This window comes from Phaeoacremonium minimum (genome assembly GCF_000392275.1).
Source record: "Phaeoacremonium minimum UCRPA7 unplaced genomic scaffold PA7_03_scaffold_156, whole genome shotgun sequence".
Lineage (NCBI taxonomy): Eukaryota > Fungi > Ascomycota > Sordariomycetes > Togniniales > Togniniaceae > Phaeoacremonium > Phaeoacremonium minimum.
The window spans coordinates 70,542-97,306 of record NW_006921063.1 but is presented as its reverse complement, the minus strand read 5'-3'; the positions used below and the strand labels follow the sequence as shown (position 1 = coordinate 97,306).

The following is a 26,765-nucleotide window of genomic DNA, read 5'->3' as shown; positions in this document are numbered from 1 at the left end:
AATTTATGACTCGGGGACTGTGGAGTCGAAGGTGAGTATCTTATCCCAATATCCTCCTGCTTCCAATAGCTAATACTGTAATAGTCAATTCCCAAACTACTTTGGCGAAGCGACTCTTTGGACAGGTATCGCCACAACGGCTGCAGGTGTACTGATTTCTGGACCCGTCCAAGCTGCTCTCCGACTAAACGGTGGCTTTGCTGGCCAACTTACTGCGTTGGCTGTTCCCCTTATCAGCCCGGCGTTCACTACCTTTTTGCTGGTAAAGGTCAGTGGCATACCCCTGAGTGAGTCTAAGTACGATAAGCGCTTTGGAGACAGAAAGGATTACCAAGATTACAAGAAGAACACACCAAAGTTTTTTCCAAAGATCTTTTAAGGGGGTTGAGTAGTAATTGATTTAGTCACCTATGGACCTAATATTTATGGGAAATGCGTGTAGTGACTATCTAAGGGATAAGCGTCGTGGTGCTGTGATGTGTAATGGAATCGTGGTTTTAACAGCTAAGCTAAAAAGATACGTGGTGCTAACCAGGTGAGCAACTATTCATTGCAAGTATCAATGAGAATTGGGGGGACATGGTGGGAAAAAGCCTCTGAATTCCATCCCTGTTTGTTGGCGTTTACTGTTTCGCGAATCATCATCAACGGAACGAGAGCGTTTCACGCCTCGTGCCACTGCCACACCGTTTCCTCCATCGACAGTTAGGTCTATCACGGTGCTAGGAGGCAATGACTGCGTGCTTCCACGCCTCTCGTCCGGGTTGGGCGTGACGAACATGCCCTCACTGACGGTTTGGCGACCTCGCGATGTTGACTCGCGTGCGAAAGGCTGCTCATGTTCTGGAGAACTAAACTCGTCCTCAATCATATCGTGGTCGTCGCTGTCACTGGATATCTCGATGATCTCTGATGGAAGAGCTGCCTCATCATCCACATTCTAGATGGACGACATAACATAGTCTTGCTCATGGTTATCAGATGCTCCTGATGAGCCAGCCATAGAATGCACTCCGTCACCATAGTCGCTGGGAAGATTCGAGGAACTGCTAGAGCTTTCAGAATCGGAACTTGAATCGTTACTGGGTGATGGATCTGGAACATGTCGAGGAGCCGGGCTAGGAGGAGCACGACGGGGAGGTCGACAACGTGCACGTCGTCGATTTGGGCAAGATCCTGACCCTACGTTCGGACCAATAATTCGAACCTCGTGATCAAGATCATTGGAGCGCGTATCAAAGGATGGGTCTTTTTCATAGTATGCATCAATGATATCGAAATCGATCTTGCGTGGTCTCTATCCACGCGAGAGAGGTGGTAGATTCTCCAATTTGCTGTCATGGAGATCGAGAGGGAGCTTCTCCATCTGAGTGACTCGATTCACATCTATTACGAATGATGTGTCTCGAACGTCTTTTCGAACATGGTCATCATCCTCGATCACAGGACGCCTAGACATCATGTTAGCATATTGTTACTACGGTATAGCAATGATAAGAACCTACAAATCATAGACGTGAACCCAGCGAAGACCCCGTAGATCATATACGTAATCCATCCCATGAACATTTCTGAGAGCACGGAAGAGGCGGTAGTTCGGCTGTGTCTGAGTCAACGTCTTCATGCAGCTGATCAAGCTCCTCGGCTCATAGGGCCTTCGCATAACTTTCTCTGAAGACTCATCGATGTGGATGGTCAAAGTCTTCAAGCGTAGGAGCTCGGCCAGCCAAAGAAGTGGCGCCGTCCGGAGAGACAACGTCTTCTCCTTGCCATTCTCTTTCTGCTTTTCAAAGGTGACATTCTGGCTGCCAACCCATGTAATCTCAACGTGTTGGACTCTGCTAGCTCTCTCTGGGCCAATTCCATTGAAAAATCTATTGAGTTCTCCCAGCGAACTGAAACCAAAAGAATTGGTTCCATAAAAAGCATGAGTACCCAGAAAGTACCAGCGTTTGCATACCTGAAGGATGCTCAGAACCTGGCGGCCTCGATATGCATATGTAAGGCTGCATTTTCGAGGTCCCCAGTGAAATCGGTGGATCAATCGGGCATTCTCAGGCGGGACAAATGGATCCAGACGGCTGATGCAGTGAATGATATGTCGCTTGTAGAGGCATTCCTCGAATATGCGGCTCTGAGCTTCAGCGGGAAGCTCGTCAAAGATGAATGGTCTTAGCTTACGCCATTCCAGGAGCTTCAGAGGTCTGACTTGATGCCATCTCTGTGGATATGATGTGCTCATTAGTGTTCTGTACCTGTGTCTGGACAGAGAACTATGCGTATAGAAAGGGCTTCTCATAGTAGAACTATTGGTGTCTCTATTGGTGGTTGATTTCCATCTGTCCCGGCGGCAGCGAGCTCGGATAATGTCACCCTTTCTTGGTGCAATAAAGCGTATATTTGGGTGCACCTTTTCAAGCTTCATGCTCATGTTCTCTTCTTTGTTCGAAAGCTTCCAGATCTCTTCGTATGGTACTTTGCTTGTGCCAGCTAAGAACTTTCTGAGCTCCTTTGGCCATGTCTATAAGAAAGATAAGTATCCTGTCAAAATACTCGAAATCATAGACTCACGATCCGAGTTTTTAGGTTCTTGACACCAGGTTTTCTACCAAGTCTCTCTATGAGAGCCTCGATTCTCTTTGACTTCTTCAAAATATCCTTTTCTTGCTGTTTAATGATGTTGTCCTTCCTCAGGTGGTCTCTCTCCTGTTTCTTGATGGTCTTCTTCTGCTCATCAATCTGCGCCCTCTGGTCTTTGATCAGCTTATCACTCTCGCTGATAGGCTCTGGGCTCTTTCTGAGCTTTCTCTTCAGCTCGCGGATCTCAACGCTGTGCGCAGCGTCCTTTTCGGCTCGCTGCCTCTCTAGTTCGGCGATTCGCTCAAGGAGCATCTGCTGGATGTTTGCACATTGCTTGTTCGGACAGGCGCCCTCGGGATCTTGCTGTTGGGATGATACGCGGCTCTGCTCAACCTGGTAATCATCGTTCCTGCGCCCGTCGACCTCAGCTTCCTCCTCGGGATCGTCACTCCCGCTCCCTGGGCCCTGGGGCTCCGAATCATTGTTGTTAGCCGCGCCTTCTTCAGCTTCAGGCTCATCATCCTCAACCATTATGGGCGCTTCCGAGCTTCCCCGTTCGGGGCTATTGTCTTCGACCGCTCTTACCTCGGCCTGTGGAGCAGCATTCTCGGCTGGTGGAGAGTCTAAAGGCAGGAACATGCTTTCTGACGTCTCCCTACGAGACTCACTTGCGCTGTCCATGATCGCCCGATGGAAGTTTTCGTGATGACAGGAGTAGGTTAAGATAGTAGACGCTTAGAAAGAAATGTTTCCTGAAGAATAAGAGCATGGACTGAAAGAAAAGGAAGTAAAGAAAGAAAATGGAAGAAATAGAGAGAGAAAGGAAAAGAAATTGTGTGTGCTTGTGGCTAAAGCCTCGTTGTGTACTCTAAGGTATACTGTGATAGGCGCCTTCCTGTGTAAGTTTGGAGTCGCTGTAAGAGACTCCGGAGGCAGCGCGTGTTTCCGCAATGTTTAAGAAAGTGGAGAGTTTCAGGAAATGAGACGGATTTGCGAGCAAATTGCATAGAAAAGAAGAGAAAAAGTAGAAGGAAAGGCAAAAACTTATTGCGTATCGTAGGAGTTTGCCAAGGACAGGATGTGGTTGTTGTATAGAAGTTGGTTTGGGAAATGGCAATCTTTTGTGAGTTCGGAGGGAGGATAAAGGTCGTCGTCACCGCAGCAAAACAGCGCGGCCACGTCCTCGTTACTTGAATACTTGGAGCGATATAATTATTTAGGATGCTAAATAGTTAGTCAATGATGAATGAGTAGGCATGAAGTGCATGCGTAAGGTATTTGGGGCAGTGTAGGCTGGGCCTGAGGCGTGGATGGTGTTGTAGGAGGAGAAATAGTTTTAAAAGGGGGGAGAAAAGGGTTTCTTATATAGTTTTCAGGGAGCCTGCTTACCAAGACGTCCTTGCCTGCAATTGGAGAGTTCGGCTCTTGCCTAGGTATCACTATGAGCCAGAAGAAGATTTTGATAATTTGAATAAGTTGATAATCTACTTTGGTCATGCCTTCCTCAATGACACTTAACAAGTCACGTCCGGCGCAGGCTATAATGCCGAGACAAGAATATCCCAATGTCCAGCCGTTCTAATGAAGAGCCAAGTTAATACAAAAATCCCTAGGACATCGCCCGCTCTCATGAACTTCTCCAAGAAACGCCGTCCCTTTATCCTAAGCAATTGGGTGCCAGTTGATCCCATCCCACCTCTGTTCAATCCAAAGGTCCGGGTATACCCCTGGCACCATGATTTCAGTCTGGTATCCCTTTCGCACCCAATCGTGTCATCCAGTCTGTATAATTTGCAAATTTAGCTTCCCAACAATGGAGGTTTACCATCCGCCTCTCTTTGAGCCCCTGGACTCGAAGCCACCACGCTCGGCTGAGCCGCTGCCGGCGCTACCACCCCCACGTCCCTCCTCGAGACTCCTGCGCCCAAGTTCTCGACCAAGTTCGCTCAACTCGAAGAGCAATGGCTCCTCATCAGCCTCGTTCTCACCCCGGTTGAGAGGGTAGCGCCCACTGGAAGAGCCCACGAAGCTGCCTCGAGATGACTGTGGTGGCGTTGGTCTGCCCCGGTTACTCTGGTACCGGAGACGATACGGAGAACTCGACGATGGTGCAGATAACAAGCCTGAAGGCGGATTCTTATCTTGTTCTGCAGAGCTGGACGAGCGTGGAGCTGCAGATGCACGGATATCGGCCGGAGGCTGGAGGGCGGGAGTCTCACCCCCTGAATCTCGCTCCATATTGAGCAGAGTACTTAAGGTGGGTGGCTCCCGCTCATCTGCGCCAAGACTAATGCTTCGATGAGTAGTATATGGCAGATCGGTATCCTCATCATCGATCAACGAGCGATGCTGTTGAGCAACGGAGCTCGACCGGCGATTGGTCTGCAACAGGCGTGGTGACAACGGAATATCAATCGCCTGGACGCCGTCTGAGCCCTCTTCTTCCGTTGTAGCAGCCTCAGCAGTGGCCCGGGCAGCTCTACGGGCAGCTTGGGCTTGAGCCTGATAGTCAATGATCGAGTTCTCGCTAAGTCTCGACGGAATGGCGGGCGTATGCGGCGTGTGAGGTGAAAGAGGCTTTCCGGGCGATGACCCTGCCGAAATGGACGCCGGAGCGACCATACCAGGTACGCTAGCTAGCTGACGACTTGACGAGCTGGAGGATCGATGTAGATGCATTGACGAGGTCATAGACTCAGTCAAAGCATTATTCGATTCGCGCATGAGCTGGAATTTCGACAGTTGGGCAACTGTCCGCTTGGTTGCTGATTCACCCTTCTTATTGGGCTCAAAGCTCTGCAGCGTCTTACGGCTGTCGAGCACTTTTAAGAAGTCCGATATACTATCATCGTCAGTTTGGAAAGAGCCCGAGCTAGCACCGCCAGCTTCTGCAAGGAGGCCGGATCCAGGTTGCGCCACCGAAGATGAGAGGCTCTGCTTTCCACTGCTGACCTGATCGTCATCTCCGGTCTTGCTTGTGCCACCGAATGATGGTCGCCCTCTTCGGTGCGTAAAGCTACTACTGTATCGACTTGTCACAGTAGGCTTGGGAGAGCTGGCCATGGGAATCTCACCGGCAGGTGGTCCACCCCTAAGTGAAGCTGCCATGCCGGCCGTAAGGGAATTCCTGTTCCTGGCTTGAGCTAAAGCGCTTAGACCAGATGGCCTCTGAATCGATTGCGGCGAAGAGGGCGCATCTACGTCTGGTATCCTCGGCGATCCGGAAAGCGATCCGGCCTTGAAGGGCTGAAACGACACGGATGGCCGTCGCCCCATGCCTTCTAAGCTCCGTAAAGACCGTCTTGATGAGTGACCAGATATGGGCATCGAATGTGGCGGATCAGGCTCAACACTTGCTGGTGCAGATTCCGGTGGAGAGCTGGTATCTGACCCGATCGGCTTGACGGCCTTCAAAGCCGAGATTGGGCTTGTTCCCAGAGGACCGGCGCCGTGAAAGGTAGACAAACTTCCATACGTTTGTTGCTGGTCCTGCAGCCCTTTGCCATGACGATGAGCCGGTAAAGAGCCAACCTCAGCGTACGAATCACGTCGTCCTCCCTCGGCTCTTTGTGGTAAAGAAGGCCTAAAGTAATTCTCATCTACGCCCATAAACCTTGAGCTGAGCAGAGCTTCCGAGTCATCAACGCGGAAGTTGCAGTCATTTCGGTAGCTCACTGACGCGAGGAACCGGCCGACAGGCACTTCCAAGTCGCCAAATAGATAGTCTGTAACCACCTCCCTGCCATCATAGAGAGGTTGCCGCAGGGGGTCATATCCATGGGCATCGGTCTCGCTCGTCAAGATTCGGCACCTTACCTCCAATGACGGATGCGAGCTCTTTGTCATTGCTTGCTGTGAGAACTTCCAGGCCGGCATAAATCGAGTCGCAACGAATAGGGATCTGAAGAATACAATGCTGCGCTTATATATGGTTGGGAGAGTGGCACCAAAGTCTTCATTGCTCTCGTTCGTAGGGGTTCGGAGCTCTATTCTCCAGCGTTCCAGGATCACCTCGGTGTTTCGCTTGCGCATTCTAGGCGAGCTGTCATCGCTAGATGATTCGGAGTTGTTGAGAGCCTCGACGACATCCCATCTCTTGCCATTGTCGTCCACTATGACAAGACTCTGGCTGGGGGACAGTCGGGAGGCGTCGAGGTATGTTTCTATTATAAGGGGAGGCGGTCGATTTTCGAAGCTTCCACAGGTCTTCCATGTCCGTAGCTCGTCTCGAAAGTCGTCGATATCATCGGTCTCTAATTGGAACTATGCAGTATTAACACCATATCCAACAGGCGGGATCATGACGCTTACCCATTTGTTGACTTTCTTACCGTCAGACTTCTTCGATCCCGCAGATGGTGTGGTGTTTATCCTAGACTGTAAAATGACGACAGCAGCTTTTAGATGGAAGTTCTGAGCTCAAGTTAGCGATCTAAAGAGCTATCGGTCACGATGATGCATCTTACCTGGACAATCTGGTCCAGCTTCTTGATAGACTCGCGACTAGGTCCAGAGGATGAGGATGCCTCTCCACTCTCCGGCGTGCCCGTAGCTTCTTGCCTCGAAGTAGCCTCTGAACCCGTCCTTACGTGCCCCCCAATGTTTTCTCTCGGGTTGTTCGTTCGTGTGGGATTTGTCTGGGGCGACGAGGCGGGCGAAGACACCCTCGGCGGGTGCCGTGACTGCTGATGCATTGTGATGCCGGTATGCGCAGTCTAACAACCGGTAGCTAAAAGGGTCTCTGAGCCAGAATGAAAGGAAGCAAGGAAATGCTTGATACGGGCGACCGTTCGCCAACCCCGCCCAAGACGACGTAGGGAACGGGAGAGGGACGCTCGTTGTTTCGCGGCGCTTAACAGCGGGTCGTGTGGATTTGGGGGTTCTAGATGGTAGGCAGTCGAATCCACCGGACATCTGCATCCATTGTTACACGTTCTGGAGGGCAAGTCGATATTTGAGCCCCAAGGCAGAATTGAGAGGTGTTGCCCATGCAGGTAAACGGCGGCTCTGGGGTAACCAGGAGAGCTCGAGTGATGGTTGGCTCGTCGAGGGTAGGCAACGGCGGGAGGCTCAACAGGGCCTCAGCGCAGCAATCAGCAGGGCTGTTTCTTCCGGGCTAGCTTGTCAAGCGGCGGCAGGCATAATTCTAGGTGGTGCCTGGGCTCGGATAACCTGGTTGTGGCGTTGATTCGATATAGACAAGCAAATGTGCTATGTGGAAGCAGGATCGCCGAGGAGGATACGGTCGAGGGAGGAAAGAGGTGGTATGGTATGGTAAGGTACGGTATGGCAAAGTAAGGTAAGGCAATGAACGGGATGAGCACGAGGAAGCGTGACTACAAGACTAGAGAGCTGACGGTGACATTGACATTGACAGTGACAATGCAGTGCAGGGCAGGTGGTTTGCGGTGGATACCTCCTTGCGGAAGTGGATCTCGGGATCTGGGCCGTCAAGGTTGTCGGGATGGATGGTGGATGATGGATGATGCTCTGGTCTGTCGGTCTATCGAGTCAAGTCGGATTTCGCCTTGCTACCAATGCAGCGTTCAAGCGAAAAGCGGCATTCCGGTAGGGGACGACACCAGCACAGCACCAGCAGGATCAGGACCAGGATCAGAGTCGGATTAGGCCAGTGAGCACCCAAAGCAGAGCATCAGCAGGTAAGAGAGGAGCGACTCGTGATCGCCGGCGGCTCTCTTTCGTCATCCCAAAGCAGGGCACTGACTCTCCCTATCGGAACCCTACAAGGAACACCTTATCCCAGCAAGGCCTAGCAAGGTAATAGAAACGAGTGTTTCTGAGACACACGCCAAAAAATGGGGTAAAGCACGGAGCAGATCGAAGATGTGCCGCCCCAAATGGCGTCTTTGCTCTATGATGCTAGAACTCTGTTTTGGAGGTGTAATTGCACAAATGCTCAAAGATTGACCGAAAATGAAGAGACGACCTCAGAGGTAAGGTGAATTGAAATAAAGTAAGTGAGTTTGTGAGGAAAGGAAAAAGAAAAGAGAGCAGCTGCAGGACTGACTCTGCGAGCTCTTCACGTTGGCTAGGGTTTGGTATGCAGGACCAGTGGTCCACTGGATGACCTCCTGTTGCAGTGATGGTGTGCTCCCGTCCATGGGCGTGCATTCACTGGGCGCAGTCAGCCACCCTGTCAACGGCCAGATTGGTTGAGAGGTTGTCTCCTCCACCAGGGTAATAATAATAAACATTAATTCGTGAAGAGCAGATACTCAATGTTGAGAGTCGTAACACTCGTCAAGAGCTTAAAGGTGCCGTTTGTCACTCGACGTCTATCAACTTCTATAGAGGTCCTTACTACCTAGGTAGGTAGGTAGTAATCTCTTGTTGAGGAGGTTATGCTATCCTTGCGCAACTAACATTTATCACCCTTGGCAGAGGAGGTGTTCGCAGTGAATGGTCACTTGGTAGGCACAAACCAGAGATGGAGCACCCAAAAACGTTTCTAAACAGCCCGGCGGCATCGTCATACGTTCTACTGCATACAGGCCGCTGCACTGCTGCTGCCACCATGTTTGGCTCCGGATTTGCCCTGAAAGAGTCCAGACAACTTGTCGGATATGAACTGATAGCTCAACAGAGAGCTCCACCGCATAGACACGCCTCCGTCGAATCTGTGGCACATCATTGGTGATATCTGCTGAGTCATCCAGTCCACCACACCTCCTGGCAGTGGAGGGTGTGTGGTCCTGCAGGTCGGCTTTCACCGGAGACGTGGGAGACGTGGGAGACGGCTCTTGACCATGGAGCTCCATCTCACCTTATCTGGCGAAGGAAAAACCGAGAATTGATAAGATGCGAGACGCAGGTCAAGATGCAGGTCGCAGGGGATTCTGTGGCGACAAGTCACAGCGCATCTAACGCAGCTCGATGCATGCAATTGAAGCCGCGACACAAGAGCCTCTACGTGGAGAACGAGTCTAGCAAGCTCCAGTAGCGAGCTGGAACCGCATACAATAAACCCCCGTGCCGTATCGGAAGCTAGCCCCTGCTCTGGGGCGCCGGGGCGGCCTTTCGATCTACGACGATCTTGGGAAACACAGAGGACCCGTTCACGGTCGTCCAACGAGCCTTTGACAGCCTCTCCTTCTTGTGCCGCCTGCACACCGGAAGCAGTCCGATCTGTCTCTGTGTGCGTGTGTACCGGTGCAAGGTGTCTTGGGCAGCCACGTTGGTGCGCAGCAAGCTTCGTTCCACTCGCCCAGGCCTTCGTAACACTGTGTTGCCTGTCTGTCGTGCTTGACAGTTGAGCATCGCTTGGCTGATGCGATGGATGTGGTCCTTGGTCAATGGATGATGAGATAGCTGCTTCAACATCGCCATTCCGAATGCGGAGACCGAGGTCATCTGGCGTGACAAGAATGCCATCGTATCTCGACAGGTTTAAAAATGTACACTGATTCATTACCATCTCAATTGGGGGTCATATTAAGAGCTGTGAACCATATGGCTTATCAAGGACAGCATGGCGAGCGTCAAGTTCACTAAAGCATGTTGATCTAATGTCAAGCTGACAGGCCAACAATAATCTAAGCAATATATAGAACAACGTAGGCCGCAAGTCTTCAAACCAGCAAGGCAGTGTGATTAACAACATATCTGTTCTTGAAGAAGGGATTACTACCTTACAGGAGTTGATAGACTCATAGTAATAAACAGAACTGTCGATTCATTTGCTCATATTCGGCCCAGATCACTCTGTCCAATACACAACAACATATACAACAAGACATAGTACCATTGCCTCTCTTAACAGTAACCACTTTAATACGATAAAACGGTCTCAATTAACATTCATCTTTCTGGTGAGTATTTTTACTCTTCAAGAATTAATGTTTATTGCCTTGGCGGAGGAGTAGGGACGAGGTGAGTATGTATGATGTTCTATGAGTAGAAATGATTTAGGTGGATCGGTCGCGACACAAATGCCGGCAGAATGTTGATAGTTAACGGTAGCGGACAGAAGGCGGGGCGAATGGTCCGGTCCCCACACAGCGTATCAAAGCGTTCGCTCTTCTCGAGTAACTAATTAACTGCCTCGTAGCACAGCTTCTCTCCCCAGACCAGCATGTTATGAGCTATCCTCGTTGCAACTTACATAATGAGACCCTCCGACGATTGATCATATTGATGCCTCAAGATACACCAAGATTCAATTGAGCGCCAAATACGTAGAGTAACTCAATTTGATTCTAGCTCTGATGTTAGTCTCCGGGTCTGTTCAGTCATTCGGGAAGGAGAGATCCAGCACACCGGTAAAACTCGGGTCCTGATTCGCCGGAGTTAGAGGAACCTTGTGCCCCTCCATCCACGTTCCTGCCCGGAATTTGGCGCTCTTTGGGATGATGAGGGCAGGCGCGATAGTGACACGCACACAGACTTAGATAGTAGGTAGCTTACTCTTCAGCAATTAACCACGGCGTCCAACACCCCCTCTCCATTCCAGCTCCAAGACTCCATCAACCGCCCATATACAACCATCGTATCCTCGCCATCGTAAAGCGCGCGCTTCGCAGTTTCTTCTCGAACTAGCTATCGAACTGCGACCATACAAAGTGAACCCAAAGCACTGCTATCTCGACCCGTCTTTAAGTGGCAATTTTCCCACTTCCTTGGAAACCCTACGCCGCACCACTGATCCGCCGATACTTATCGTCGAGATTCTCCTCCTCTCCTTCGGGACTCTCTTTTTGCGCTTCCAATACGCACCTTTAAACACGCCGTGACCCGCATCGAGGCTCACAGCGAGGTGCTATTCGAAGTGGTGAAGAGAGACGTCCGCCCGGGGCCTTCGCCGTCCGTTTCGAGCAACTAATGAGTCACCTACTCTGGAAATCCTACTGGGAAGACGATGTCGAGAAATTTCGACGCCTGCTTGCCCCCGCCGGCTACAATGCGCAAGCCGCCACGAGGAGCCCCAATCTAGGGACTGGAGGGGGGAGTCCCGGCGCGTTCGGGACCTCCCCACGAGCCACCAAATCGCGCAAGTCTTCGGGCTTTGGCGCAGGCTTTGGTAACGCAAAGTCTGGGTCGAATGCCTTAGGACGCGCCGAAGTGAACAGCCGCGACCATGCCGGACTGACTATCTTGTTGCGCGCGGCTTCCTCGACTTCGGAGAATGCGATCGCATTTGTCCAAGCCTTGATTGATCATCCCGCCATAGATCTTTACGCGCAAGACCCCGAGAGTGGCTGGAATGCACTACATCGCGCGCTATATACTGGGAATATCTCAATCGCTCGGCTGCTGCTGGAGAAAGAACGCAAGGACATAAAAGGACAGACTGTGGGCGCATCGATCGCCAAAGTTGGACTTCTGATCAAGACGAAGGACCATGAGGGCAACAGTCCCTTTGATCTCTATAATTCTACAATTGGCGAACGAGACCTGAAAGCTCTTGACGAGACGGAGGAAGCAGAAGACGTTTCTGATGGCGAAGATGTCGCGTTGGCGCTAGATCTTCCAACGAGCAGTGATAGACTGCAAGCCCTCGTTAATGGTGACGAGCTATTCGCTTTCGGAAGCAACAAGAATCTATCACTGGGACTAGGCGACGAGGACGATCGACAGTATCCGGAACGCGTCTATCTACAGCGGCCAGATCATCTTCTGCAGAGGTTCTACGATGAATATCTGGACAGCACGCAGCACGATATGTCAGGTCCAAGGTCTCTAGACATCGATGACATCCCTACACTGGTACGGAATCGCCCGCTTTTGATACATGACGTTGTGTTGTCAAAGCTCCACAGTGCCATATTGACTACGGATCCGATCTCGAATCTCTACGTTTGCGGTATTGGGCGTGGCGGCCGGCTTGGTCTCGGTGACGAAAACACTCGATTTGTTTACACTCCTGTTCAAGGTGGCCTGACGAACAAGAAAGTCGTGCAGGTGGCGCTGGGCCAGAATCATTCCATGGCTGTTACTGACTCTGGTGAACTCTGGACATGGGGCTCTAACGTGCAATCACAGCTTGGTTATACTCTCCCTGAGCCGGTAGACAAGGGTGAAGAGCCTATGAGCACTACGCCTCGCCGAGTTTTTGGCCCATTGAAGAGTGAGAAGATTCTGGGAGTTGCTGCATCTGCCATCCATTCTGTAGCGCATACTGGAACATCGTTATATTGCTGGGGGCAGAATATTGGACAACTAGCCTTGATGGATGCCGACTCAAGATCCCTCGAGATTCAACAGATACCCAGAAAAGTCGCGGCCTCGCTATTTTCATCACCAATCGTCATGGTGTCAGCAGTTGATAAAGCAACGACATGTCTCTTGGCGAATCATACCGTTGTCGTTTTCACAAGCTACGGTTATAATATCGTGAAATTCCCTTTTACTGAAGCATTTACGAATTATCGTCTTAGTAGTGTCTCAATGTCCAATCGATCTGATGCGCGCAGAAATCAGATCAGCTACATCGCCTCTGGTGGGGAGACCATAGCCGCCGTGACTGGGCGAGGAGATCTTTTCACCATGAACTTGACTCAAAAGACAGATACGACGTCATCAACATCCACGACGAATCCCTCAAAGATAAAAGGTGCTGTCACGCAGCCACAATGCATATGGAACGCACACAAGGACGGCGTCAGGTCTGTCGATGTTGGCGAGCACGGGTCGGTGATCATCAGTACAGCATCGGGTGCCGTCTGGCGACGTGTCAAGCGAGCAAAGGTCAAGGACTCACACGTGTCTGGTGCCGCTGGGTCCAAGCGGAAAGACTTCAAGTTCCAGCGTGTGCCAAGTATCACCAAGATTGTAACGGTTCGAAGCTCAGTCTTTGGGGCATTTGCCGCTGTACGAAAAGACTCCGATGTCATGAGAGAACAGATTGACATTTCCGAGCAGACTCTCTGGGATGACATTGCGCCACTTAACTGTCTCCGAGATTTTGAGGCATCCGAACCAAGTACTAAGGACAAGGACACCCTGAAATTCTGGAACGTGGATATGCTCAAGGAGCGTCTAGGCTCCGTAGCATATGAGGTGCTGAAGTCTCCTGATCTTGAGTCCGATCTTCAACGCCATTTGACAACCTGGAAGTATCAGAACGAAGATCTTGATACGGCAGTGTGCACATCTAGTGTCCCAGATGTGGCGATACCAGTTCATAGCTGGCTGCTATCTGCTCGGTGTCCAGTCTTGCGCAACGCACTTGCCGAGTTTCGCAGAAAGGGGTCATTCGATGTCGCGGATACATTGTGCATCACGGCTGTTCACGGCAAGACTTTAATAACTTTCACCGGCTTGGACCTTATAGCAGTACTGAATCTGGTTCTATATGTATACGAAGACAAGGTGATTCCGGCTTGGAACTATACGCGGCAAGCACCTCCTTTAGCGCACCGGTATCGCCAAATACGTACGGATTTGATGAAGGTTGCCACAAAGCTTGATATGAATAAGCTTGAAGCCGCCGTCAGGATGCAGACAACTCCTAAAAGATCCATGGACGAAGACTTCAGGGTCGCAACGAAAGATCGACGTTTCTTTGATGATGGCGATGCCATACTTGAGCTGGATGAAGCCGAGGTGACAGTCCACAGCACCTTTCTCTGTCAGCGATGCCCTTTCTTCGAGGGTCTTTTCAATGGCCGCTCTCGAGGTCTCTGGCTAGCAGGTCGCCGCGAAGCTCAAGGGGTTACAGAGAAAGTTAGGATCGACTTGAAGCACATCGAACCTGAGACTTTCAAATACGTCTTGCGCTATCTATATGCTGATATGGGCGGCGAGCTGTTTGAGCCTGTTGTATCTGACAGCTTGGATGATTTCTCCGATCTAGTGATGGATGTCATGGGCGTCGCCAACGAGCTAATGTTGGACAGACTCTCACAGATCTGCCAACAGGCTATTGGACGATTTATTAATACGCGCAACATCTCACACTATTTGAATGCGATCAGCCCCTGTGCTGTATCAGAGTTCAAGGACGCAGGACTGGAGTACATCTGTTTACAGATGGAGTCTATGCTGGAAAACCATCTCCTAGACGACTTAGATGAAGACTTGATGCTCGAATTAGATGAAGTTGTGCGAGACAACCAGCTTGCGCTACACCCATTTGCAAAGAGTGGACGGGAAGAGCTACTTTTGCATGAGCGATATCCTGAGCTAGCCCAAGACATTGACGAGGAGAGACAGCGAAGAGTCAAGGAAATGGCATACAAGGCAACGCAAAGGGATGATGAGAGGAAGCTCTCAACCTCCTTGAAGACCAGGTTCGGGAGCCTGGATGATACAGCGGTATTCTCATCATCTCCTGATAGAGTCAGGAGGAAGTCGAAGGTTGCTAGTCTCGAAACATTCAGCCCAGCTCTCCGGCCAAAGGCATCTCAAGGAGATCTTATCTTTGACATGGATGAGGAAGATGCTTCCGAAGTTGATAGCCCTTCCATACGACCACAGAACCTGAATGGCCGAACAATATCGGAAGACATGACTGCACTTCCAGGGTCGTGGAGCGATGCAAATGCTAGATCTATCAAGCATGCTTCCCATCCACAGTTGTCGAGTTCATCGGTCGGACAGGCTGGAAATCCCACCCTCGCAATGTCGAGATCTCCAACTGCTTCTCCTGGCACTCATACCCCTAAACCTGGTAATCCATGGGGCCCTGCTATCTTACCCACCTCTAAGCTTGATCTTCGAGGTGTCCTAGCAGACTCGACGCCGCCTCGCTCAGCCCTTTCAGCAGGTTTAGCAGCTCAGAATGTCAAGGAAGTTGCGAGCAAGTCTACGCCGGCCAAGTTGTCTCAGAAGGAGCGCAAAAAACAGCAGCAACTGCAAGCATCACAAGAAGCTCAGGCTAGTGCAGCGGCGGCAGCGAAGATCGCCTGGGAGAAACCATCTGGCGACTCCCGGCCTGCACCTTGGAAGAAAGTCTCTCGGGATTCCAGCTCAACCCCTGAGAAGGCTCCCACAGCCCATGGCTTGCCTACACCGCCGAATCCAAAGCCTCTCCTAGCTGCTGAATCGTCAAAAGCACCGCACAGGCGCACAGCCTCGCCAGACACTCGGTTCTCGGGCCAGTCGCGCACTCCTAGTGCACCAACCGTGCCCTCCTCTGCTTCCCCGAGACCCCCGGCTCAGCCTGCGCCGGCATCTAGCCCGCTTGTCCCGCATTCCAAGTCTTATATCAAGCCCGCTCCGAAGACGGAACCTACTTTGGGTCTCAGTATGGCAGACATCATAGGTCAGCAGAAGCGTGAGCAGGAGAAGGTCAAAGAAGCTGTCGCCAAGCGCAGCCTGCAGGAGATCCAAGAGGAGCAGGCGTTCCAGGAGTGGTGGGATCAGGAGTCACGTCGGGCACAGGAGGAAGAGGCCCGTCGAGTTGCGAGAGAGACCCAGAAGGAGGAGAAGGGTGCGATGAGAGGGCGCAGAGGAAGGAGCGGCAAGACTCGTGGTGGTGGCCAGAGTGCTGGCGGAAGGGGTGGTGGGAACTCAGCTGCTGGATCCCCTGCGGTCACTACTCCTGCTGAAGGGGAAGGCCGCCCACGTGGCAAACGCCGTGGTGGCGGAGGCGGTGGGAAAGCATCATAGCATTGGAGTACATGGTCCTATCAGGGTAATAATAGGCCTAGATTTTGTATTGGTTACGCATCTGTGCTTACTACATGGGGAGTTTGGGGATAAACCTGGATACGTCCAGATCATGGGGGCCATTTTGTGATATATACTTGTGTGTAATACAGACATTTGTACGTATTGTTTGAGTTAAGGATCGATTCAATGGGCGAGCTGTGCTCTGCTCCAACACTTGCTGTTCTATCTTCATCAATCACTCCACAGAAGGAGCAACATCAGATACTGTACGACTGTATTCGCCATCATTCTCCTTACAAGCACGAAGAGGCTACTTCATGTCGATGGCACTGTGATTTACTTTCACAAACCACAAAAGAGTCTATAGATATCTCGTAAAGTCATGTCTGTTCTATACTATGTGTCCGAGTCCTCACATAGCTCGGCAGCCCCCCTTCCATCGGCAGCGTCAAGCTGCTTTTGCTCACCCGCTCCCCGTCCTCGGCCGGCATGAAGTCGAATAGCCACGACAGTGTAGCGATCACCTGCACGGCGATCAGGTCGGCCATCCTCTTCCCCAGACACGTCCTCGCGCCTCCATTGAAGGTCGGGAACTCGGACGCGCTCTTCGACACGAAGCTCCCGTCGACCAGCCACCGTTCTGGCCGGAACGCGTCTGCGTCCTCGCCGAAGGTCATCTTGGAGCGGTTCATGGCCCACGTGCACCACACGAGCACGGAGCCCTTGGGGAGGAAGGTCCCGTCTGGGAGGGTGATTGCGTGGTCTGCTTGTCTGATTTCGAAGGGGATGGGCGGGTATAGCCTAAGCGTTTCGTAGAAGACGGCCATTGTGTATGGCATGACAGCGGGGTTGAACAACGTAGGATCAACATCTTGCGATCCAAACGATGCGTCATGATCTCTCAGGAGTTCTTGGACTTCTTTGCGGACCTTGGCGGCGGCGTACCGATGTCTCATTAGTAGGTAGAACACCCAAGTTAGGGCTTGGGCGACAGTATCTCGTCCTGAATACGGTCAATTTGAAGTCTCGACATGACATCATCTAGCTTACCTGCTGATAGGTAATTTAGCGCTGAATCCGCGACCATGGATTCATCGCCTATTGAATCGAGCAAGGACTGTATCAAGCTGCCGGAAATCTCATCTAATTTGTTTTCCGAGGCAGTGAGTGACCTTGACTTGCCCTGCTGACGGTCTTTCACCGCATTTGACACGATTTGCTGTCCGTATGCCTTGACGATTGCAATGGACTTCCGTAGCTTCGCGCCGGAGAATATCTCTGTGATGTACCAAAGAGGGTTTTGTATCCTCTCTGCAGTGCCACCAGACGCATAATCAAACGCAACTGTGAACTCGTCGTCCGCGTGCATCTCCATCTGCCAATAATCAGCCTTGCAAAGTCCTACCATGATAATTCAAGAGCGAGTACTCACATTATATGCCATCTTGCCCATCAATTGGCTCGTGATCTCGTGAAACACCGTCTGTAGATCCACGACGACCTGGCCATTCGCCCGCTTCCCCAGATAGCCAATGCTGTCTGCGAGATACTGCGGCAGGGCAATATCCGTCAAGACCCTAAGATTCGCCGCGTTGAGGAACTGCATGCCCGCCCTGCGCTGGACCCTCCACAGCTCGCCGTCCGAGTTGATGATGCCATGTCCTAGGCCAGAGCGTCAGTGAACGAACATCTCATGCGGCAGCCGCAAGACTCCTGTCTGTCTATAAAGGGGGCATTACTACCGAAGAGGTCCGCGAGCGGCCGCTTGACGAACTCGCCCTTGCCAAAGGTGCCCTCGTGCTTGTACACGAACTCGAGGTTGCGGGGGTCGTTGATGACCACGCCGGGAGGCAGCGTCGGCACGGAGATCTCGAATGTCTCGTGGCCGAAGATCCGCTCGCATTTCACAAACCATGAGAAGAGCTTCTGGCGAGCCTGGAGGAACAGCAGGCCGTTGCCGACCAATGGCAACGTGTTTGGCGGCTTTCTGTGAAGAGGTTAGACAGGGGCTGGGAGTCCGGGGCGGACGTGGTGTCTTTTCCGAGGCAGCAAATAAGCTTACTTCAACGCGACGCCGTCTCTTCGGATCCGAGAACCGCCAAATAGAGTCCGGAAGACTAGACTCAATAAGAGGACTCCTCCGATCAGCCACGGCGTGGAGCCGCTCAGCAGGACCATCGTAGGTGAATGAGCGTGAGATCAGGTCAGACCTTGCAGAAGGTGAAGAGTCTACAGAATGTCTTCTAAACGCGGTTGAGAGAGATGAGTGCGTAAGAAATGAGACAAGAGTGGCTCAGCCTCTCCCGTGCCACATGCTCGTGGTCTGGCCTGCATATGCCTCTGACTGCACCGCACTGTTAAATGAATAACTGTGGGAAGCTCGGGCAGCTTGCCGGATTGATCTCGAATCAAAAGTGCGCTGATGCCAAGCGCAATTCGGCCGATTGGAATCAGCTTCGATTTGCGGTCAACTTCAGTGGCTGTCTGTTGGTTGCCCTACACTAACTATCTAAACCCCCCAGTAACACATCAGCTCTCGGGATGATACAGGGGTAATCATGACGACACCCACAGCACAGCGGTCTCGAGTGCCACTGCAGGGACCACGACCCCCCTGTCGATTCTAAAACAGCTCTGGGATAGCTCTGCGAGTGGCGGGGCAGCTCTTCACTTTTATCAACGGAGCTCGTCCAAGCTCCTGTCTCAGCTTCACATGAAATCCGTCTGTGAGGACCTCAACCAATAATTCCTCATACTCAGAGGTGCAATTCGTACTTGACCACATCTTCATAACTTCTGCGATAGTTGCCTATTTCAATTGACTTGAAGTGAATAAACCCTCTCTATTATCAACTTCTAGCTCCGTGCAGGCGCCCCGGGCACCCGGGCATCGATCCAATCACAATGGCGCCGCTCATCCCCCGGATGCATCTCTTTGAGATCGACGACCAGCCATGGTGAGCAGCGCAACATCCTTTAGCCTAGTCGGGCCATTCCATATAATAATACATCATACCATATGATGTCCCCCATCATCATGCCAGGACGCTGACCAAAGAGCCCACAGGTTCCACCCCTGGTTCCGCGCCCGCGTGCAGGCCGCCCTCACCCAGGCCTGGACCTTCCGCGTGCCCGTCCTGCAGCGCATGTCCGCCGCCAGCATGGCCGCCCAGGTCTTGTGTCTGAAGCTGGCCTCGTCGGTGACTGACTATGTCTTCATTGACTTCTGCGCCGGCGGGGGCGGGCCCACGCCCTTCATCGAGGCCAGCCTCAACGCCCAGCTGGCCTCGCTGTCCAAGAGCGCAGACGTCGACGCCGTCCGCTTCGTCCTGACGGACCTGCACCCGCACGTCGAGGATTGGGCGAAAGCCGCCGCCGCGAGCCCCAACATCAGCTACGAGCCCTCGCCCGTGGACGCAGCCAACGCGCCGCCGGACCTGCTCCGGAAGCACAGCACCGGCCCAGGGCGCTCGCCAGCCGACAGGGACCGCAAGAAGAAGGTCTTCCGCCTCTTCAACCTCGCCTTCCACCACTTCGACGACGCCCTCGCGCGCGCCATCCTGCGCAACACGCTCGAGACCTCCAGCGGCTTCGCCATCTTCGAGCTGCCCGACCGCACCGCCGCCGGCTTCCTCACCACCCTCGTCTTCGGCGTCGGCATCATGCTCACCGCCCCCTACTACGCCTGGGCCTGGCGCTCCCCCATGACCCTCTTCTGGGCCTGGGTCGTCCCCGTCCTGCCCTTTGTGCTCGTCTTCGACGGCATCGTGTCCGGCCTGCGCGTGCGCACTCCCGAGGAGGTCGAGGTGCTGCTGCGCACATGCGGTGCCGAGGGTGGTGCTGAGGGGTGGGAGGTTAGGAGCGGGCGGGAGAGGCATCTGTGGCCGTGTGGGTACCTGAACTGGATTATTTGTGTTAAGAAGGAATCAAAGTGATGACAGAAGTGTAATAGCTTATGTCGAGACTTCGTGGAGTTAGAGCATTAGATGTATCAAACCAAGTATAATCGGCGCAGGGATATATAAGTCACTCAGTGTGTATAGAATCATCTACTATTATTACACACACATCAAGTCTACCAAACGAGTGACAATATTTTGCTCATACGATGCATTCTTCAATTTCGTGCCTATCATGATGCTAACTATCCGGGGAGGGCAAAAGTACCTTTTGTTACTTGCCATGAAAGCTCCCATTTGATCTTGGTCTTGCCGATCGCTCGGAGCGCGTGTGCTCGTTGCGGGCTTGGTATCGCTGATGTGTTAAATTTGTCCCAAATCCAGCCGTTCGCTCGGAGCGCGTGTGCTCGTCGCGGGCCTGATGTTGTCATGTGCAGCTCTAAGCCGTTCTTGCGTTCCCATATGATGAAACAACAGAGTTATTTACCGCAGAAAAACAGTAGAAGATGAAAAACATTTCCCAGACAAAACATCTGCCATCGGATGGCAGTGTCCATTACAGGTCTTCAGACAGGGAGAGAAAGGAAAACCGTATGCTTTGCAGCATCCTTCTCTATACAGTGGGACCAGCCTTGACAACGTCCTCGGTGGCCTCAGACTCGTACTTCTTGAAGTTCTCAATGAAGAGCTTGCCGAGCTTGCCAACCTCAGTGTTGAAGCTGTCGTGGCCGGCGGTCCAGGCTGCCTTGGGGTTGAGCAGCTCAGAGGGGACGCCAGGGCAAGTCTTGGGGACGGCAAGGTTGAAGACCTCGTAGTTCTCGTACTCGACCTTGGCGAGCTCACCGGAGTGGATGGCGTCGAGGATAGCACGAGTATACTTGAGCGGGCAACGCTTGCCACCCTGGGCGGCACCGGCACCGACCCAACCGGTGTTGAGGAGCCAGGCGTTAGCATTGTGGGTGTCGATCTTGTCAGCCAGCATCTTGGCGTAGCGCATGGGGTGGAGAGCAAGGAAGGGCTGGGCGAAGCAAGAGGAGAAGGTGGCCTGGGGCTCGGTGACACCATCCTCAGTACCGGCCATCTTGGAGGTGTAGCCGGAGATGAAGTGGAACATGGTCTGGGCGCGGTTCAGCTTGGAGATGGGAGGCAGAACACCGCGGGCATCGCATGTGAGAAGGATGATGTTGCTGGGGTGGCTCTCCGACAAGCAAGGGATCTTGGCGTTGGAGATGTACTCAATGGGGTAGGCGCATCGAGTGTTCTCAGTGAGGGTAGCATCGTCGTAGTCGACAGTGCGAGTCTCAGGGTCGAAGACAACGTTCTCTAGGACAGATCCGAAGCGGATGGCGCCAAAAATATCGGGCTCCTTCTCGGCAGAGAGGCCAATGCACTTTGCGTAGCAACCACCCTCGATGTTGAAGACACCACGATCACTCCAGCAGTGCTCATCATCACCAATCAGAGCTCGGTTGGGGTCAGCGGACAGAGTGGTCTTGCCAGTTCCAGACAGACCAAAGAACAGGGTAACATCGCCGTTCTTGCCCTCGTTCGCGGACGAGTGCAGGGTCAGAACGTTGTGCTTGATGGGCATCTCGTAGAAAAGCACGGTGAAGACACCCTTCTTCATCTCACCGGCGTACTCAGTACCGAGAATGACCATCTCCTTCTCGGCGAAGTTGATAGCGACCGAGGTCCCTGAAGTCATACCTTCGGTGTATCGGTTAGCTGGGAAAGTACCGGCATTGTAGATGGTGTAGTCGGGCTGGAAGTGCTCAAGCTCCTCCCGCGAGGGGCGGATGAGCATGTTGCGCATGAAGAGAGCATGGTAGGCGCGGGCGCAGACAACTCGCACTCTGATTCTGTACTTCTCGTCCCAGCCAGCAAATCCATCAATAACATAGATTCGGCTTCTTGTGTTCAGGTAGTCGACAGCTCGCTCGCGGTTGATCTTCCAGACCTATCATTGAGAAATCACGTGTTAGTCGCGTGCTCGATTCCCCTGTTGCTCCTAAAAATGCACTTTGTAATTGGGGCATGGGCATAGGAGAATATCGGGCAGGATGTGGGGCGGGGCGGCTCTTGGTTCGGCTATCGAACAAGCGGAGGAGCGGGGTGCATTTTCTTGGGCTCGGGAATTGGGGGTTGCATTATGACGACAGCGCCGGGTAAGTGGGGGGCCCAGCAGCACGAGGAGCATCAAATCGTCGAAATCATTGCCAATCGCACCACTTGCGCTGTGTAATAGATGGAAACCGATGTGGTCAATGATTAATGACGTGTAGACGACTTTCACGAGCTTATCCCAAGATGCAGCCGGAAATTGGGTCCGGTAAGTGTCGGTAATGAGGGGCTCGTCACCAGTAATGCGGTTGGACGGCCGACGACTTTTTTTTTCTTGGAAAAGCATGTGGTGCGACGCGGGGAAGAAGAAAGCATTTGTGCAGGTGGAAATTGGATAGTAGTAGACTTACATCAGGAGCCATGGGCTTGTTGACGGGTCCCCACCTATAGAATGAGTAGTCAGTAAAATGATCGTTGAAAAATAAAACAGAGGCTCAGAACGGACTGATATGTCCGAGTCTGGCGATGAGGACGCGGACATACCAAATATCCTTTTCTGAGCCTTCCTCTTGGACAATTCGCTTGTCTAGAGGTGATCGGCCAGTCTTCGCACCAGAGTATGCGGTCAAGGCACCGGTTGAGGAAATAGCAGAACCTGGTTCGTAGACCTGGGCGACATTAGCAAACATGCTTTTGGTTGTATAGATTCAGGCATAAAGGCTTACCAGAGCATCTTCGTAGAGAGCGGCGACGGAAGGGTTGGGAATCTGGTGATGTTGTTAGCATGATGGCAATATGAGACAAGCTACCCAATTGGCATATTAGGTAGTGCTCGTATGAAGGCGAGGAGCTCACAATTGCGACGCGGTCATAGTCGATGTGGGCCTTCTCGTGGAGGAGCTCCTCTGTTCATTCCTGTCAGTCTTTCCTGCCCGCCATGTGCCTCGGTGCGAGCACGTGAGTCCGGGGCAGGGAGCTCGCATGCGGCTGCAGTTCGTACCTAGCTCAGTATGTTCACTTTGGGGCCTGCAAACAAGTGCTTGTTAGATCTCAAGTTTTTATGCGGATGAAAGACGGGGGGAAACGTACTGAACACCGCCGGGGTGTAGGCCGGTCTTGTTAACGGTATTGACGAGCACTGTAGAGCAGGAAAGTCAGTAATTTGTATGATAGAGATATTGATACTAGAAGCAAAAAAGGGGAATGGAGGAAAAAATACGGACTTTTGCGAAGGTCTGCCTGGGTTCCGGAGGTGAGAATTTGGGATTTGGGACCTTTGACGAGAGGATCGATGTAGGGAGAAGAGGTTCTGGCAACGGGGTCCTTCATGGTTAATAAACTTCGTGGAGAGTCGGGAGAGATCGTTCTGGCGTCGGCTCTGTTCGAGGTGCAGCACAGGGGTTGGCTGGGCTTAGAGTGCGTAGCGGGCAGCGTAGCGGGTAGAGGGTGCGTGTAGTCGTCGAGTCTGATCCACTTTGTCGTGGAGCGCAGCAGAAGATAGCGACTGATAGTGCCAGACGGCTCTTGTCGATGGGATAGCGTCCGAAGCCGAGGGTATAAAAAGAAGGGCAGTGTGGAGTCTATAAGGCTCCTCGACGGCATTCGACTGGCTGGGAGGCGATGCTGACGGTGATTGGGCTGCTGGGGCACGAAAAGATCTCGGAGCCAACTTGGGAGGGCCAGACAGAAACCCCTGCAGGCATCGGGAGCACATACATCCAGTATACACTGCAAGTACTGCCTAGCTGCACTTTTCGCCTGACGCTAGGCTTGTCTCCTTCGCTGCGGCGGCCGTGATTATCTTGGGGATTGTAGATTATCGGGACAAGTTGGAGGCGGTGGTGTTTGCATATGTGAGGAGATGTTCCAATTGGGGACAGAATAGCGTGATGGAGGGGTACCTGGCACGCCTGGGTAGCCCTTTCCCCGGCCATTCGCCGCCACCGCCTGCTCTTTCCTGCAAAATGTCACTCTATTGCCCCTTCCCGTTTGTCCTCCCGGGGCAGTTGCCATCATTATCGTATCGAATCGAATCCAAACCGAACCGGGTTGATATTGCCGAAACTTGTTCTATCTTTCCTCGTGTCAGGAATCTCGACCCAATCCTCCTCGGCGTAATTATTCATCTAGGTACCTACCTAGGTACCTCTATCGGTTTTAGGCCAGCTACCCGTAAACAAGCTGCTCCCGCATCGTGCATGAAAGAGGCAAACGGCAGTCACTCGTATCGCGATCGTTGACCAAGAGAGAAAGAACTGCACGTAAGGTAGGGATACTGACATCAGTAAGCTCCCCCTAACTACCCGTGAATCTGTGTAAAAGCTGCCCCGGAACTTTGCCGAAACGGCCTATCGGAACCAGCATGAATATGCTTACAGGGGGCTCCTCAGACCCAGTTTACGAATCTCCAACTGAAAGCATGCTGTTGTTCCAGCAACATGGGGCGGAATACAGTGGAGGCAGGGGGGATGAAGCAGCCGCCAGTCGGGATCCAGCCCAAACAAGGGCTAGAGAACGCCCCCTAGGCTTCCCCAGAATCTCGCCGTGGCGCCTGTAAACCTAGGCTTTTCAGGGGGCGTGCCAGGCAGCCAGGCCGCCCTGGAAGGGCTGAAACCAGTATAGTTTTTTACGTCTGGCGGTTCGCAAACCTTCGGTAAGCCCAGGCCATTCTACCCCGCAGTGTGGGAAGAAGCTTTTCCCCTCCTACTGACGTCTGTCTCTCTACATTCTCCCTCACCTCTGATGTCTGCCATTGCACCACAACCGCTGTCTTTTTTGCTGCAGAAAGTTGGCTGGTGAGTCTTCAGGCAGAAACCTGGGCCGCCGTGATATTTTCTGCTTCAGATTCTGCTGCATGCATGGGGAAAATGCAGGTGCGTAATGCACTGCCACGCCGAAGGTTCAAACGCTGGGCTAGGGATCCATCTGGGATCTCTAGGCTCTTTAGCAGGGACGAACCAACCCCGCTGTGGGTGCATTCGGCCCCACTCGATTGCCGCCTGCATTGGGCTTTTCTTTCGCTTTCGTCACTCTGGTGGCATCTCCTGCTATTGAACCTTTCCGACATCACCCGATCCTCATTGGAAATAGCTGAGGCTCCAGTGCATTTACGTAAATTGCACCCCTCTGTCTCCTTTTCCGGAACCATCGTGACCTCACTCCCTTTGCTGGCATCGCCCGTTTTGGTGGCTTTCCCCGCATGTGATCTGTGAGCTGGGGGAATGGGCTGGGATCTAGATTTCACCACTGCATCGTAATAGATGTCACGAGAGCATCACGGCTGATAGATCGGAATTTTCCTAGAGTCAATGCGGCCGCGCAGTAAGACAAACTATCGGTGAGTAAACAGGAAGCAGTTCCGTGGCGTTTGGTCTCTGTCTAGCATCGTGATGAGATTCCTCCCCGGGTGTCCACAAGCAATTCCACAGAAAAATAAAAATAAAAGATCCATATTCGAAATCCTATCCCTGTTAGGGAAATTTCCATCGGAGGCCTGCTGTGGGGGTTCTCTCCGCATAAGTCTAAGATAGCGCAGACATCTAATCAAGGTTATCGTCACTCGTTCCGGTTTCTTCCATTGCCTGAATGAAAGCTGTTTTGAAGTATATGCAGTCGGCGGCTCAGTTTATCGTGCATTATTACCGATCAGCACTGATCGTCTGTCCGCACACCCCCATGCTCCGTTGGGCCGTGTGCCCCGGCAGTGAACTCGGCCCCGGGTCTGCAGCACAGCACGGCGACGCCACCCTCGTTGCACCTTTCGCCGAGGGCCCCCGATACCGAATAACCAGATCCTATAGACCACATCATCAGTTTTGATTCACCCGAGATTCTAGACCCTCGGCGCCAGCTGACACGAGATACAGATCTGATCTGGAGACGCCCCAGACCTTGCATGTCACGATAATGCACGTTATCGTACTGTTCTCACGCTGTCTTGCCTGTTCCGGGTTCTTTTCGTCCGTGCCTTATCAGATTGAGGCTGAGGATTGCGCAAACCAGCGCCTTCTCGTCTGTTTAGACCTGCTGGCACTGTGTCTGGGTAACATTATCCTGTTCCGATTCTTTCCTTTCCTCTCCCCTGAGGCCTGTGACAGCAGGACCCCGGAGCGGGTCGTCCCGCCAGGACTCGGAGCCAGGCACACCGGCTGTCATTGCGGGTGTCCTCCGGAATAAGATCTTCGCCCGGAGTTCAGCACCGGCATAACGGATCGGCATAGCCATTGGATGTCAACCACGTTCGCTATGCCGATCCAAGTGTACGGCGAGACTTACATGCTGCACCGGAGTTTCCCGAGTGGTATTGGCTGCGTTCATTAACCTTTTTCCTGCACTGTTTACTGTTTTGACCAATCTGTTCGAATAGTTTGGAGTTGATGAGAGCGTGTAGTTGTGAAGTTGATGCTAGCTACTGTATTTTCGCTAATGGCTACACAGCGTTTTCTTCATCGGCATTAAGACTTTCCACACCACGCTGGTCTACATGGAAAATTCTCACCTTAATGGCCTAGGGCAGTTTATGAGGCGAGGAATAAAGAATTTATTCATGGCATTGAAAAGAAACCGATCTACTAGAGCCCGTGCCCTTTGACTGAGGCCGTTGTAATTATCGAAAACAGAGTAAACCTCCCTGACGCCGGCTACCAGAAACGC

General features: G+C 52.4%; 5 protein-coding genes across 5 annotated transcripts; 2 read left to right on the top strand and 3 right to left on the bottom strand.

The window, feature by feature from the left end:
* Window positions 1-2,559: 2,559 nt before the first annotated feature.
* UCRPA7_2298 (hypothetical protein) lies at window positions 2,560-3,261 on the bottom strand (the record flags this gene model as incomplete). The annotated part of the gene is made up of 2 exons (XM_007914865.1): window positions 2,560-3,191; window positions 3,249-3,261. 2 exons carry the CDS (start codon window positions 3,259-3,261, stop codon window positions 2,560-2,562), a joined length of 645 nt encoding a protein of 214 aa, XP_007913056.1.
* A 9,723-nt stretch (window positions 3,262-12,984) lies between these two features.
* UCRPA7_2297 (putative btb poz domain-containing protein) lies at window positions 12,985-16,149 on the top strand (the record flags this gene model as incomplete). Its single annotated transcript, XM_007914888.1, has 1 exon — window positions 12,985-16,149. One exon carries the CDS (start codon window positions 12,985-12,987, stop codon window positions 16,147-16,149), a length of 3,165 nt encoding a protein of 1,054 aa, XP_007913079.1.
* A 364-nt stretch (window positions 16,150-16,513) lies between these two features.
* On the bottom strand, window positions 16,514-18,330 carry UCRPA7_2296 (putative cytochrome p450 protein; the record flags this gene model as incomplete). Its single annotated transcript, XM_007914852.1, has 6 exons — window positions 16,514-16,543; window positions 16,620-17,155; window positions 17,203-17,527; window positions 17,585-17,814; window positions 17,892-18,139; window positions 18,215-18,330. The coding sequence occupies 6 exons, from the start codon at window positions 18,328-18,330 to the stop codon at window positions 16,514-16,516; spliced, it is 1,485 nt and encodes a 494-aa protein (XP_007913043.1).
* Window positions 18,331-19,056: 726 nt separating this feature from the next.
* Window positions 19,057-20,087, top strand: UCRPA7_2295 (hypothetical protein; the record flags this gene model as incomplete). The annotated part of the gene is made up of 2 exons (XM_007914889.1): window positions 19,057-19,109; window positions 19,220-20,087. The coding sequence occupies 2 exons, from the start codon at window positions 19,057-19,059 to the stop codon at window positions 20,085-20,087; spliced, it is 921 nt and encodes a 306-aa protein (XP_007913080.1).
* Window positions 20,088-20,664: 577 nt separating this feature from the next.
* On the bottom strand, window positions 20,665-23,441 carry UCRPA7_2294 (putative phosphoenolpyruvate carboxykinase protein; the record flags this gene model as incomplete). Its single annotated transcript, XM_007914887.1, has 8 exons — window positions 20,665-22,008; window positions 22,523-22,556; window positions 22,656-22,780; window positions 22,838-22,879; window positions 22,968-23,017; window positions 23,113-23,138; window positions 23,202-23,250; window positions 23,336-23,441. 8 exons carry the CDS (start codon window positions 23,439-23,441, stop codon window positions 20,665-20,667), a joined length of 1,776 nt encoding a protein of 591 aa, XP_007913078.1.
* Between the last annotated feature and the right edge of the window lie 3,324 nt (window positions 23,442-26,765).